At 44.8% G+C, this 16,355-nt stretch overlaps 1 protein-coding gene across 1 annotated transcript in view; it reads left to right on the forward strand.

Moving 5' to 3' along the window:
- Positions 1-12,995: 12,995 nt before the first annotated feature.
- LOC116974302 (high-affinity choline transporter 1-like) overlaps positions 12,996-16,355 on the forward strand; it is a 57,801-nt gene continuing 54,441 nt past the window's right edge. Inside the window, exon 1 of the mRNA XM_033022627.1 lies at positions 12,996-13,217. Within this exon, the coding sequence (XP_032878518.1) occupies positions 13,034-13,217 (184 nt within the window). The 5' untranslated portion in view covers positions 12,996-13,033. The remainder of the gene's footprint in view (positions 13,218-16,355) is intronic.

The raw sequence follows: 16,355 nt of genomic DNA on the forward strand, positions 1-16,355 counted from the left end.
TGTCTCAACGAGTCACCCCTCATTATTTTAATCTCCAGCAGTATAAGCAAATTTCACCCAATCCCTTTCCATAGGATGGCATCGTCAATCTGGTATTCAATCCATGTCCCACTGACATCAAGGTAGGTATATCCATCCATTGGTAGGAAAATCAAAACTCAATTCGTTACTCTAGCTCAACAAAACTTTTACAATTCCAGCCACTAAAGGAGAACTTTTGTTTACAAATCAGTCTGCAAAAAAAGGCCGTCCTCTCACTTGACTTCCCAATTGCTTATTTTACCTTCATGCATACTTGCTGCTTCCTTCATAAATTTAGAATTTACTTTTTTAAACCTACCACAAAATTGAATAATCTCACGATCTATCATATTTATTCTATTTAACCCAACACCCTTTCAGTTGTAGAGCCATAGTCATACAGTCTTACAGTGTGGAAACAAAGGTCCTTCGGCCCAACCTGCCCATACCGGCCAACATGTCCCAGTTACACTAGTCCCACCTGCCTGCCTACAGCCCATATCCCTCTAAACCTGTCCTATCCATGTACCTCTCTAAATGTTTCTTAAACATTGCGAAAGTCGCTGCCCCAACTACCTCCTTCGGCAGCTCATTCCATACACCTGCCATGTTCCTATTAAATCCTTCCCCCCTCACCATAAACCTCTGTCCTCTTGTTCTCGATACCTCTACTCTGGCCAAGAGGCTCTGTGCATCTACCCGATCTATTCCTCTCATGATTTTATATGAGTTCTTGGAGCACTTCTTGGGGCGGCACAGTGACACATTAGTAGAGTTGCTGCCTTATAGTACCAAAGACCCGGGTTCGATTCTGACTACAGCTGTTGTCTGTATTGAGTTTGCACATTCTACCTGTGCACACGTGGGTTTTCTCCAGTGTAGAATAGTGTGCTCACTTAACAGCAGTGTTCAAATCTATAGGATTGATGCAAATCCCTATTTCTTCATTCTTTTTCATTGCTACGACCATGGTCAAGACCCAATCCGATGGGTCAGCGACGGGGGTAATCACACCCATAGTCACCATTCTGTCGAGTTCACCTTGTACCTGGTCCCGCATAGCATGGGGAATCCGGTGTGCCGGACGGACAACTGGGAGTACCTTGGGGTCAGTCGTGATTGTGTACTTGACAGGTAATCTGCCCAGCTTGTTGTCGAACAGACTTTTGTATTGTGTCAGGATTTGTTGAGTGAAGCCACATGTGGCAGACAGTTGATAGACAGATGTACTGAAGGTAACCAGACCCAGGTCATTACAAGCATCAATGCCCAGCAGAGAAGGCACTTTTTCTTGGATAATAAAGAAGCTCAGGCTGTGGACACGTGAATCATGATAGCATCGTAGCTGGACTTGACCGATAGGGTGCACTGTGCCACCTGCAAATGGAAGTAGAGTGGCAGCCGTGTGATTGATGACCTCGTTTTTTCAAATCCTATTGAGTTCAGATAAGGATAAAACGTTGCAACGAGTTCCAGTGTCGAGTATAACAATAACATTCATTCTGTTGATGAGGAGTGACCATGGGATCTCGATGTTTATGAGACAAATCCGACAAGGAATGTATGTTGATATCCAGTTTCTCGTGAGCAGACAGTATGTCCTCGTTAGTCAGAAAAGATTGCGTGGGAGCTGCATTGGGAAGCTCTCACGTTGGAGCAGGTTGTCGGATTGCTTTGTCTGTACCCTGTTTCCAAGTAAACGGCAACAACGAATGAAGTGATTTCTGAGTTTACAGAAGTGGCAACGTTTTCCACAAGCCGGGCAACGTTCACGAATGCCTGCATGCGAACCTCCAGAGTTCACACAATTATTAATGAACTTAACACCAGATCTGCCAGGCACCTGTGGAAACTGGCGTTGGGCCTGATAAACTGTGCTGGCAACATTAACATCAAAGGCAGAATGGGGACCATGCCCCAAAGATTTGGTGTGAGAATCTGTCATTTCTGCAATAAGACAGCGATTTTCAGCAGTCTCCAAAGTGAGATCAGCATCACGTGAAAGTACATCACGTACCTTATCTTTGAGAATGCCATAAACCAGTCTGTCTCGTATCAAACTATCGCATAAATTGTCAAACTTGCACTGGCTGGCGATGTGCTTCAAAGAACTGATGTACACTTCGACAGGTTCACTGTGCCTTTGGCTGCGCGAAAATTTCCTCCATCTCATTTGACCCCCGGTCCCCTGCTATTTCCGGCAGATTATTTATGTCTTCCTTAGTGAAGACAGAACCAAAGTAGTTATTCAATTGGTCTGCCATGTCCTTGTTCCCCATGATCAATTCATCTGTTTCTGACTGCAAGGGACCTACATTTGTTTTAACTAATCTTTTTCTCTTCACATATCTATAAAAACTTTTGCAGTCAGTTTTTATGTTCCCTGCCAGTTTTCTTTCATAATCTATTTTCCCTTTCCTAATTAAGCCTTTTGTCCTCCTCTGCTGGACTCTGAATCTCTCCCAGTCCTCTGGTAGGCTGCTTTTTCTGGCTAATTTGTACGCTTCATCTTTTGTTTTGATACTCTCCCTGATTTCCCTTGTTTTCCACGGATGCTCTACCTTCCCTGATTTATTCTTTTGCCAAACTGGGATGAACAATTGTTGTAGTTCATCCATGCAGATTTTAAATGCCTTCCATTGCATATCCACCGTCAACCCTTTAAGAATCATTTGCCAGTCTATCTTGGCCAATTCACGTCTCATACCCTCAAAGTCACCTTTCTTTAAGTTCAGGACCCTTGTTTCTGAATTAACAATGTCACTCTCCATCCTAATGAAGAACTCAACCATATTATGGTCACTCTTGCCCAAGGGGCCACGCACAACAAGACTGCTAACTAACCCTTCCTCATTACTCAATACCCAGTCTAGATTAGCCTGCTCTCTCGTTGGTTCCTCTACATGTTGGTTTAGAAAACTATCCCGCATACATTCCAAGAAATCCTCTTCCTCAGCACCCCTGCCAATTTGATTCACCCAATCTATATGTGTCACAGTCTGCCCTCTCCTCATTCTCATCCACTTCACCTCCCAGTACTTTTCCACTGGCCCCTCCTTCTCCTCACCTGTCTGCCTGCCACTCCCCTCTCATCAGCCCAACTCTCCTCACCTGTTGCACTCAGTTGCCTCTGATCACCAATTAACCCGGTATATAGACTCTCCTCACCGTTCACACAGTGCCAGATTGTTCTCAGCATTCATGCAAGACTTTCCAGCGATTTCCCGACTGCCTACACGGATTTGATCCTGCCTGCCCCTCTTCGGAACCCTCGCTCAATCCTGAGCCTCTGTGTGAGTACGGTGTACCCATTCCTGTGTTACTACTCTGTGTTACAGTATCGTAATAAAGTTCATTATTGATAATTGATTGATATAATTTAATTGCCACACAACCAAGGTCGGTGGTATTTGGGTAGCCAGCAGCGGTACAGTAATAAAGAACACAACCACAATAAACATTTTACACAAACATCCACCACAGCATTCATCACTGTGGTGGAAGGCACAGAGCTTGGCCAGTCCTCCTCCATTTCCCCCCGTGGTCGGGACCTCCACCCTCCACAGCCGTTGCTGTGGGCGTCCAGATGGTAAGGGACAAAGTCAAAGTCAAGGTGAGTCCAGGATCGGCTCTTCCCAACCAGAGACCGCGGCTTCAGGCTGGTGCAGGCCGGCGGTCAAAGTTTTAAAGTACCTGCCGTGCCGCAGCCGGAAGCACCGCAGTCTGCAGGGCCGGCGGTCGAAGCTCCCCTCCAGGGGTGATGTTAAGTCCATGCCGCACCCGCGGTAGAAGATGGCCGCGGGCCGGCAGTGAAAGCTTCTTCTTCCACCCGGGTCCCCAACGTGAGATCCCGGGCTGTAGACGCCGCACCAGCTGGAGTTCTGCAGACTGCGGCTTCAGGCTGCCGGCTGCCGTGGGCCAGCGTAACGGAGCGCTCCCCTCCAGCGAGGGCTCACCCGCTCCGCGCCGAGAGTCCACGCTGCGCCCGCCGCTGAAGCCCCGGGCACCCTCCGGGAAAGTCCGCGCCGATCCTTGCTGTTAGGCCACGGGGGAGGCGACCTGGAAAAGTCGCCTCTCCATGGAGGAGGCGGCCGAAACGGTTCCCCCTTACCCCCCCACACCACCCCCCACACATAACACACAAAGAAACATTAAAAACACACTTTTAAACATACTAAAAAAAATTTAAAAAGTTGAAAAAAGACGGACACGCTGCCGACAGGCTGCTGCAGTGCAGCGCCCCCTACCGAAAAATATACCTGCCTGATTCTGTGCTGCTATTGGGTCCAAGCTATACCCGTTACAATATGTAGATTGAAGTCACCCATTATAAATGTTTTACCTTTGTTGCACGCATTTCTAATTTCCTGTTTGATGCCATTACCAACTCCACTACTACTGTTAGGTGGCCTGTACACAACTCCCACTAGCGTTTTCTGCCCCTTAGTGTTTCGCAGCTCTACCCATATCAATTCCACATCCTCCAAGCTAATGTCCTTCCTTTCTATTGCGTTAATCTCCTCTCTAACCAGCAACGCTACCCCGCCTCCTTTTCCTTTCTGTCTATCCCTCCTGAATATTGAATATCCCTGGATGTTCAGCTCCCAGCCTTGGTCACCCTGGAGCCATGTCTCCGTGATCCCAACTATATCATATTCATTAATAACTATCTGCACATTCAACACATCCACCTTATTACGAATGCACCTTGCATTAAGATACAAAGCCTTCAGGCTTGTTTTTTCAACACTCTTACCCCTTATACAATTAGGTTGAAAAGTGGCCCTTTTTGATTTTTGTCCTGGATTTGTCTGCCTGCCACTTTTACTTTTCATCTTGCTACCTATTGCTTCTACCCTCATTTTACACCCCTCTGCTCTTGCACCCATCCTCCTGCCACATTAGTTTAAATCCTCCCCGACAGCACTAGCAAACACTCCTCCAAGGACATTGGTTCCATTCCAACCCAGGTGCAGACCGTCCTGTTTGTACTGGTCCCACCTCCCCCAGAACTGGTTCCAATGCCCTAGAAATTTGAATCCCTCCCCCTTGCACCATTTTTCAAGCCACGTATTCATCTGCAATATCCTCCTATTTCTACTCTGACTAGCCCGTGTGGCACTGGTTGTAATCCAGAGATTATTACCTTTGAGGTCCTACTTTTAAGTTTATCTCCTAGCTCCCTAAATTCACCTTGTAGGACCTCATCCCTTTTTTTACCTATATCGTTGGTGCCATTGTGCACCACGACAACTGGCTGTTCACCCTCCCCCTCCAGAATGTTCTGCAGCCGTTCAGTGACATCCCTGACCCTTGCACCAGGGAGGCAACATACCATCCTGGAGTCTCGTTTGCGGCTGCAGAAACGCCTATCTATTCCCCTTACAATTGAATCCCCTATTACTATTACTCTTCCACTCTTTTTTCTCCCCTCCTGTAATAGTAATAGGGGATTCAATTGTAAGGGGAATAGATAGGCGTTTCTGCGGCCGCAAACAAGACTCCAGGATGGTATGTTGCCTCCCTGGTGCAAGGGTCAGGGATGTCACTGAACGGCTGCAGAACATTCTGGAGGGGGAGGGTGAACAGCCAGTTGTCGTGGTGCACATTGGCACCAACGATATAGGTAAAAAAAGGGATGAGGTCCTAGAAGGTGAATTAAGGGAGCTAGGAGATAAAATTAAAAGTAGGACCTCAAAGGTAATAATCTCTGGATTACTACCTGCGGTCATCTCCCTCCTAAACAGGTATACCACTTTGGATACTGTTGTGGGAGATGGCTCATCAGGGGAAGGCAGCAGCAGCCAAGTTCATGGCACCATGGGTGGCTGCTGCTGCCTTCCCCTGATGAGCCATCTCCCACAACAGTATCCAAAATGGTATACCTGTTTAGGTGGGAGATGACCGCAGGGGACTCCTGCACTACCTGCCTACTGCTATGCTGGCTATTGACCACCCATTCCCTTTCTGTCCTCTTACCTTTTACCTGCGGTGTGACCAACTCGCTGTACGTGCTATTCACGACTTTCTCAGCATCGTGGATGCTCCAGTATGAATCCAACCGCAGCTCCAATCGTTCAATGCGGTCTGCCAGGTGCTGCAGCTGGACACACTTCCTGCAAACATAGTCACCAGGGACACTGACTATATCCCTGATCTCCCACATGTTGCAGGCTGAGCAAACCATGAGGGACAAGTGGTGCATCTGCAAACCGACAAAGGTCACGACCGCATCGGTGTAATTTCTGGAACTGCCTTCGAGCCACGTTCATAATTGGTCAATGCCGATGGCGCACCTACAGATGTAATAGGCAACATATTTTGCCTGTGAATGAACCACACCACCTCCGTATTATCCTGACTGCAAAGTGTACTTCCATCTACATCCAGCAGCGTCGGCCCGACTGCACCAGCACGACAACCTGTTTCTGATCCGGTTACTTTACCTTCTTTAAGAGGGAGGATGTAGATTAGTGTGTCGATACTATATTTATGTTACCACACAGATTATGCTTGCTGCACATTCCTTATGTCACTCGTAATACTGGTCTGCCCACAGGCTTATTAGTGAGCGCTCTCTCTCTCTCTCCAGTTAGACCAGCTGAATGCATGGAGACGAAAGCACCTTGTGTTTACTCCGCAGAGTTGCTAATAAAAGACTATGGATTCTAATCACTATGTGTGAGTCTGATCATTTCCTACATCCAGGTGCTCCGGTTTCTTGTCCCATTCCAAAGACGTGTGGGTTTGTAGGTTAATTGGCCTCAATAAATTTTTTCCTAGTGTGTAGGATGGAACTAGTTTATGTGTGATCGTGGTCAACATGGACTCAGTGGGCCGAAGGGCCTGTTTCCTTGCTATATCACTAAACTAAACTATAGCTCGGTAAAATAACTTGTCCTAAACTTTACAAGACATAGAGACATGGAGAAAAAACATACACATTCGCAGTCTTGCTTCTCAATGCAATGGCCTTTGGGGGTCTGAGTCTTGACCGACTTTCTTTGGCAAATTTAGCTCCACGCTATGTACACTTTTCTGAAGGAGCGCCATTTCTTTATGCAGCGACTTATAAATCAAGTCAATGTTCCACTGCATGCCACAATTGAGACGCTGAGTTGGTATTTTCCCAATAATATTGACTATTTATTCATTAAACCTGTTGCTAAAGTCAGACAAGTTACTTCAGACTGTAACCAAGAGTCAAGATTGTGTAATTTTCCTATGCAACAGGCACAGAACAATTACATTTTTACTTGCTGCACCTTTACAGCCCATTAAACCAATAACACAACCAATAAAAAAACAATAATCAATAATACAATAAAGTATGGGTAGGAAGGAACTGCAGATGCTGGTTTAAACCGAAGATTGATGCAAAAAGCTGGAGTAACACAGTGGGACAGGCTGCTTCTCTGGAGCGAAGGAATGGGTGACGTTTCGGGTCGAGACCCTTCTTCAGACCCTTATTCAGACTAAAGAAGGGTCTCGACCCATTCCTTCTCTCCAGAGATGTAGCCTGTCCCATTGAGTTACTCCAGCTTTTAGTGTCTACTAGACTAAGTGGGACCCGTTGGGTCCCAGCATCACACAGGAGGGCTGGTCATCCAACGCAATATTCCACCTCTCCACCAATTCTAATATTGGTGGCCAGTTGGGGGGGGGGGGGGCTTTCTGGAGCGCTAGTATGGGTGTTGTGGGCTGAAGGGACTGGTTTCCAGAGGGCTAGTATGCAAATTGTGCGCCAAATGGATTCTTGGGCTGGCGTCTCAGTCAATCAAGCCTGTTGTGCTGGCAACTCACTCACTCACGGCTGGTGGGCTGGTAGTTGACTCACAGCTAATCCTTGAAATTCTATTTCAAGCAGGGTATAAGGCCACCAAATTCAAGTGCAGTTTCATACCATTTGAAGTAGGGTGCAAAGCCACTAAAGACAGCGAGTCGTGACCTCTCCCTCCTCCATCTTGCAGAGACTGAGCCACACCCACATTTCCGGGTTTTATAACCCCTCCCCCCCCACCCGAAAAGGCGTGGCTTTCATGGATTGACAGGAGAGAGATTCTCAACATTTAAAAAAAAACTAATAACACTTTTATTTTTCATTGATGGGAAGAATTCTCCGCACCTGCTCAGTGGAGGGGGACTGAGTAAGATGGCTAAAAATCACAGCCGTAAGTTGTAGCGTTTTATCTAAAATCAATATACAGTGCAAACAGGAAGTGTGTTTACAGTAGTGCCTTTTAACTTCAAGCCAAATAACCAAGCCACCATTTGCAGTAAGTAGTGCATTTCAACTTCATTGATTGATATAATTTAATTGCCACACAACCAAGGTCGGTGGTATTTGGGTTGCCAGCAGCGGTACAATAATAAAGAACACAACCACAATAAAAATTTTACACAAACATCCACCACAGCATTCATCACTGTGGTGGAAGGCACATGCCACCATTTGCAGTAAGTGGTGCCTTTCAACTTCAAGCCAATGCACCCAACCCACCATTTGCAGTAAGTAATGCCTTTTAACTTCAAGCCATTGCATCCAAGCCACCATTTGCAGTAAGTAGTGCCTTTCAACTTCAAACCACACCCAAGCCACACCCAAGCCACCATTAGCAGTAAGAGGTGCCTTTCAACTTCAAGTCAAAGTTCCCAAGCCACCGTTTGCAGTAAGTAGTGCCTTTCAACTTCAAGCCAAAGCAACCAAGCCACCATTTGCAGTAATAGTGCCTTTCAACTTCAAGTCAAAGCTCCCAAGCCACCATTTGCAGTAAGTAGTGCCTTTCAACTTCAAGCCAAAGCAACCAAGTCACCATTTGCAGTAAGTAGTGCCTTTCAACTTCATGCCACCATTTGCAGTAAGTGGTGTCTTTCAACTTCAAGCCACACCCAAGCCACCATTTGCAGGAAGTAGTGCCTTTCAACTTCAAGCCAAAGCAACCAAGCCACCATTTGCAGTAATAGTGCCTTTCAACTTCAAGCCAAAGCTCCCAAGCCACCATTTGCAGTAAGTAATGCCTTTCAACATCAAATCAAAGCTCCCAGGCCACCATTTGCAGTAAGTAGTGCTTTCAACTTCAAACCAAAGCTCCCAAGCCACCACTTGCAGTAAGTAGTGCCTTTCAACTTCATGCCACCATTTGCAGTGCCTTTCAACTTAATGCCAAAGCACCCAAGCTACAATTTGCAGTAAGTAGTGCCTTTCAACTGCAAGCCAAAGCACCCAAGCCACCATTTGCAGTAAGTAGTGCCTTTCAACTTCAAGCCACAATTTGCAGTAAGTAGTGCCTTTCAACTTCAAGCCAATGCACCCCATTTGCAGTAAGTAGTGCCTTTCAACTTCAAGCCACACCCAAGCCATCATTTGCAGGAAGTAGTGCCTTTCAACTTCGTCAAAGCTCCCAAGCCACCATTTGCAGTAAGTAGTGCCTTTCAATTTCAAGACACACCCAAGCCAAGCCAACCGGGGGGGGGGGGGGGGGGGGGCGCTTTCTGGAGCGCTAGTATGAACCATTTTAGAACCAATAAACATTTTTTTGCAAGCTTTAGAACCAATAGACATTTTTTGCAAGCTTTAGAACCAATAGACATTTTTTTGCAAGCTTTAGAACCAATAGTCATTTTATTTGCAAGCTTTAGAACCATTAGTCATTTTTTTGCAAGCTTTAGAACCAATAGTCATTTTTTTGCAAGCTTTAGAACCAATAGTCATTTTTTTGCAAGCCTTAGAACGAATAGACATTTTTTTGCAAGCTTTAGAACCAATAGACATTTTTTTTGCAAGCTTTAGAACCAATAGACATTTTTTTTGCAAGCTTGAGAACCAATAGTCATTTTTTTTGCAAGCTTGAGAACCAATAGTCATTTTTTTTGCAAGCTTGAGAACCAATAGTCATTTTTTTGCAAGCTTGAGAACCAGTAGACATTGTTTTGCAAGCTTTAGAACCAATAGACATTTTTGCAAGCTTTAGAAGCAATAGACATTTTTTGCAAGCTTTAGAAGCAATAGACACTTTTTGCAAGCTTTAGAAGCAATAGACACTTTTTGCAAGCTTTAGAAGCAATAGACACCTTTTGCAAGCTTTAGAAGCAATAGACACTTTTTGCAAGCTTTAGAACCAATAGAGACACTTTTTGCAAGTTCTAGAACCAATAGACAATTTTTGCAAGCTTTAGAATCAATGGTAATTTTTTTGCAAGCTTTAGAATCAATAGACATTTTTTTGCAAGCTTTAGAACCAATAGACATTTTTTTGCCAACTTTAGAACCAATAGACATTTTTTTTGCAAGCTTGAGAATCAATAGACATTATTTTTGCAAGCTTGAGAATCAATAGACATTTTTTTTTGCAAGCTTTAGAACCAATAGACATTTGTTTTGCAAGCTTGAGAACCAATAGTCATTTTTTTTGCAAGCTTGAGAACCAATAGTCATTTTTTTGTAAGCTTTAGAACCAATAGACATTGTTTTGCAAGCTTTAGAACCAATAGACATTTTTAGCAAGCTTTAGAAGCAATAGACATTTTTTGCAAGCTTTAGCAATAGACACTTTTTGCAAGCTTTAGAAGCAATAGAGACACCTTTTGCGATCTTTAGAAGCAATAGAGACACTTTTTGCAAGCTTTAGAACCAATGGTCATTTTTTTGCAAGCTTTAGAATCAATAGACATTTTTTTGCAAGCTTTATAACCAATAGCCATTTTTTGCAAGCTTTAGAACCAATAGACATTTTTTTGCAAGCTTTAGAACCAATAGACATTTTTTTGCAAGCTTTAGAACCAATATACATTTTTTGCAAGCTTTAGAACCAATACATTGTTTTGCAAGCTTTAGAATCAATAGACATTGTTTTGCAAGCTTTAGAAGCAATAGACATGTTTTGCAAGCTTTAGAAGCAATATACATTTTTTGCAAGCTTTAGAAGCAATAGACATTTTTTGCATGCTTTAGAAGCAATAGACACTTTTTGCAAGCTTTAGAACCAATAGAGCCACTTTTTGCAAGCTTTAGAACCAATAGACATTTTTTGCAAGCTTTAGAACCAATAGAGACACTTTTTGCAAGCTTTAGAACCAATAGACATTTTTTTGCAAGCTTTAAAACCAATAGACACTTTTTGCAAGCTTTAGAACCAATAGACACATTTTTTGCAAGCTTTAGAACCAATAGACATTTTTTGCAAGCTTTAGAACCAATAGAGACACTTTTTGCAAGCTTTAAAACCAGGAAGTGGTGTGCCACACAGCCCAATAGACACTTTTTTTGCAAGCTTTAGAACCAATTGACACATTCTGCAAGCATCTTAGAACCACTAAGGGCACTTACATTTGAGTAGAAATGTGTTCAGTGTTATTCACAGCTCAGAGAAAGGTGACCCTCTGCCTTCCTCCATCTTGAAGAGACTGTGTGGCACACCACTTCCTGGTTTTATAGTCCCTCCCCCCTGCCGCCAGCGGGGGCAGCAGAGAGAATGGTAAATTTTGTAAAAACATTAATATCTCTGTCATTTTTAATCGACGGGAAAAATCCTCGGCACACATGTGGCGGACGGGGGCTCTGAGCACGGTGGTCAAAAATGATGGCCGTAGGTGGCGGCGTTCTCTCGGAAATCGCAGCACAGATGGCCAAAACCGGTCAAGAACAGACTTTTAGTAATATACTAGACCAATGGCAGACCCGTTGGGTCTGCTCCCCCAACGCAGCCGTTCCCTACCTGTAGCCCCCACGGTTCGACGTGGTCCTCGAAGTCGGGTCCGTTTCCCCAACGTGCGATTGCGGGGGCGGGGCGGCATCACACACATCAAGCACCCCCACACACAGAGTTTTAAAAGTATAATCCCCCAACGCAGCCGTTCCCTACCCGTAGCCCCCACGGGAGACGTGGTCGTCGAAGTAAAGCCTTCCCGAAAGGCCGTTTTTAAATGGCTTCTCTTGAGGTTGAGATGCGGGCGCCAGCAGCCTTTATGGTCGCTGGCCAGCAGGAGGCGACAACATGAGTGAGTGGGGGGGGAGAAGGATTTGATTAAAAACGTGTACTTAAAGACGACGAAATGTAATGAGGAGCGGATACTTAGAAAGAAAAGCGAAATCTCTAGCGAAATGGAAATTATGTCGGAGATTGAGCGTCTGGATTCGGCGTGGCAATGAATCAAAGGAAGAAATGCAGCCGGCAGATTCCGATTGGACATCTGCGAGCGCGGCCATTCCGATTGGACATCTGCGAGCATCGGCCATTCCGATTGGACATCTGCGAGTATTGGGAACGAATCAAAAGGCAGACAGGCAGCCAGCCAGACGGCAGGCACAGAGTTTTAATGATAGATAGATAGATAGATAGATAGATAGATAGATAGATAGATAGATAGATAGATAGATAGATAGATAGATAGATAGATAGATAGATAATAAAGTATCTGTAATACTAGGTAACCAGACTTTAATAGTGCCTAACATTTGTAAGTACTTTTTAAGTATACAGAGGATTTACACTTTAATAAAGTGGGAACTTCTACTTGCCATATAACAATTATTCTAAATTTTATTCTAAGAGACTCACATGTGTATGAGGATGGCAAAGAACTATACCAAAACACCACTAGAGGGCTGCATATGTCAATGATTCTCTGCACTATCTTTTCAGCTATTGTAAATGCTCTAATACATAGATTATTCCTCCTCCTTGGTACCAAATAATGAGAATTCTTTCTCTCAAAGGTTTCCAAAAAATATTCACGATTAGGTATTTTGTTTCCCCAGAAGAGGACGGTGAAATTTACAGCCAAGATGCCTGTTTTCTTCCTCCATTCCTGTTGACTAACTTATCAAGGCATAGTTACAATCTTGGACATTACCCAATATTTAATTTTGAACTCCAGTCCTTGATGCTCTTCAAGAATAAATATTGTTATGAATCCTATCATGTTTATTTAAAGATGTCGACTTGTAATTAATATGTTTATTTTATCCAGCCATTGGTGACAAGCGCCTGCACAAAGTGCATTTTTAATTGAAATGACTGCCAATGTAGGAGGCATTATCGCTATTGTCGTATTCTATATGTTAATCCTGGCCATTGGACTATGGGCTGCCTGGAAAACTCACATAAGGACTAGTAGATCTGAACTACTGCGACATGAGGTTATAATGGTAGGAAGACGAGACATAGGCCTTGTCCTTGGAATGTTTACAATGACTGGTGAGTTTGTTAATTTAAATTTACCTTTACCTTTTACATTGTTGAAAAAATGTACATATGAGAACTGCACTAGAATGGAAAATGTGTCTAAAGACTATTTGTTATCACTTTAGTTTAGTTTAGAGATACACCGTCAAAATAGGCCCTTCAGCCCACCAAGTCTGTGCCGACTAGCAATCACCTGTCCACTAGTTCTATGTTATCCCATTTTCACATCCTATACGCTAGGGGAAATGTACAGAAGCCAATTAACCTACACGCCTGTACGACTTTGGAACATGGGAGGAATCTGGAGCTCCCGGAGAAAACCTACACTGTCACGGGGAGAATGTACAAACTCTCTTTCCGTACCCGTAGTCGGGATTGAACCTGGGACTCTGGCGCTGTAAGGCAACAACTCTATCGCTGCACCACTGTGCCACCCCCTGTTAATTTTTCTTACCAAGCTAAGGATTGTCCATGTTGAGGAACTAAACATTGTCAGTTCCATAGTCCTAGTGTCCATATTAAACACTCGCACACCTCAAACTTACGATACCCATAATTATATTAAAAATCCATCACCCTTGCCTTTGTCTGTTGCCAACTCTCAAGTTGTAACCCATGCTCCCAATGATTGAATTAAGAGCCCAAGATCTTTGGTATTATATGGGTCAGATGTATTTACTGGTGCTAAAATTTATCCCGAAAATTTGTACCACTATTCTGTTCACTCTGCTGAAATTTCACAGCAACTTGGTCAACATAAAAAATGATGTGCAAGATACATAACGCATTCTCAAAGCGTGCCATCTGGATTTCATTGTGTCCAAATGTGATGTGTTAAGTTGATTCATGGAATGTTGTATGACTCGTGCAGCTCTTCAATCCTTCTGTCCCAAGCCTTCTGCTTTATAGCCCTGTCCACTGTACGAGTTCATTCCAAAAACTCTTAGCGCTAACGGCAGGTACTCGGGAAGACTCGCTAACGGCAGGTAAGCACGGGAAGATTTGTGAAGATTTTTCAACATGATGAAAAATGTCCACGAGAGCCCCGAGTACCGACGAGTGGCCATTACCATAAATCTCCGAGTTCGAATCAGGGCAAACTCGGGAGAACTTTTGGAATGAACTCGTACCGTGGGACAGGGGTTTTAAGCTGTGGCCTTTGTTCCAACCATCTGCCTATCAATACCTCCCACCCCCCCCCCCCCCCCCACCGCTCTCCACCTATGTACTGGCAGGCTTTGTCCTGCCTCTCCTCCTGCCTTGCTTTCTTCTCCTCCCCCTCTCTCCAAATCAGTCTGAAGAAGGGTCCTAACCCAAAACGTCACTTACCCGTGTTCTCCAGAGATGCTGCCTGACCCGCTGAGTTATGGGCCTGTCCCACTTAGGCGACTTTTTAGGCAACTGCAGGAGACTATGCAGTCGCTACATGTTCGCGGGTGGTTGCTGGGGAGTCGCCTTCATGGTCGTGAGGAGTTCCCGCATTCTGGGAGCTAGTCGCAACCTCATTATGGTCGCCGCAAATTTTTCAACATGTTGTAAAATTAGCGGCGACGAGAATGAAACCGCCATGGAGAGTAGCGAGAATTCTCGTGCCGAAGGTGGGTCACCAGGGGATCCTAGTGGGTTGCCAGGGGGTGGAAGGTTCTCGTAGGTTCTTGTAGGTTGTAGCCGGTGCTGACCGGTGAATATCTTTGGCTCATTGGGGAAAAAAACTTAAGCAGTAGTTTTCAGAACCAAGGATAACCGACTGGTAATGTTAATGTCCGCCGAGCTTCACAGCCGTATATCTCTGGCTTCTTAAAAGTTGGCTGGCTTCTTAAAAGTTGTCTCCACTCCTTCTCCCTCTTTCTCCCTCCTTCTCCCCCCCCCCCCTCTCCACCCTCTTTTAAAGGACTTACCGTACACTATGTTTTAGCTGTCTTAATTACAGCGCCAACTTTCCTGTTCCTCTTAAAGCATCACCGTGGCTTTGCACCATGTGAATTTCACTCAGACAGTGCTGCCCCCGCTTGCGCTGTCCCCCACCTGCGATGTGTTTGTGTGTGTGTGTTCCACTCTGACAGTCGTTGTCCCAGTTGCTGGTTTTTCAGGCGATGCAACTGGGAAGCTTGCAACAGTAGCAATGATTGACCTATGCTATTTAAAAGAGAACACATATTAAGGGTCTCGACCCGAAATGTTATCCATTCCTACTCTCCAGAGATGCTGCCTGTCCCGCTGAGTTACTCCAGCATTTTGTGTCTACCACATATTCAGCATTGTTTTTCCCACAACATACCAGTTCCATCCAAGACTGCAAGAAAATGCAGAGAATTGTGGACGCTGACCAGACCATCATACAAACCAATCTCCCTTCCATTGACTGCTTCTACATGTCACGTTGCCTTGGCAAGGCCACCAGCATAATCAAGGTCAAGTCTCACCCCTGCCACTCCCTCTTCTCCCATCTCCCATCAGGCAAGAACTATAGAAGTGTGAAAATGCATACCTCCAGACTGCTATTCATAGACTACAGCTCTGCCTTTAACACCATTATATCATCCTAGCTTTTCACCAAACTCGCTAGACTTGGTGTCAGCACTCATCTCTGCAACTGGACCCTCGACTTCCTGACCAACAGACCCCAATCAGTGAGGATAGGGGACAAATCATCCTCTATGATAATCTTCAACACTGGTGTTCCGCAAGGATGCGTTCTCAGCCCCCTTCTTCACTCCTTATACACCCACGACAGTGCAGCCATATACAAATCTAATTCAATTTTCACATTTTCAGATGACACCACCATTGTCGGCCAGAATGAGATTGAGAACCTCGTGTCCTGGTGTTGAGACAACATCCTTTCTCTCAATGTCAAAAAATTGCAGCTAATTGTGGACGCAGCCCAGACCATCACACAAACCAACCTCTCTCCTATTGACTCCATTTATACCTCACGCTGCCTCAGCAAGGCCAGCGGCATAATCAAGGATGTCACATCCTGGCTACTCCCACTTCTCCCCTCTCCTATCAGGTAAAAGGTATAGAAGTGTGAAAATGCACACCTTCAGATTCAGGGACAGTTTCTTCCCAGCTGTTATGAGGCAACTGAAATCCTACCACAGCCAGAGAGCAGTGCTGAACTACTATCTACCTCTTTGGTGACCCTCG

The sequence above is a fragment of the Amblyraja radiata genome, chromosome 6 (assembly GCF_010909765.2).
Source record: "Amblyraja radiata isolate CabotCenter1 chromosome 6, sAmbRad1.1.pri, whole genome shotgun sequence".
Classification (NCBI taxonomy): Eukaryota; Metazoa; Chordata; class Chondrichthyes; order Rajiformes; family Rajidae; genus Amblyraja; species Amblyraja radiata.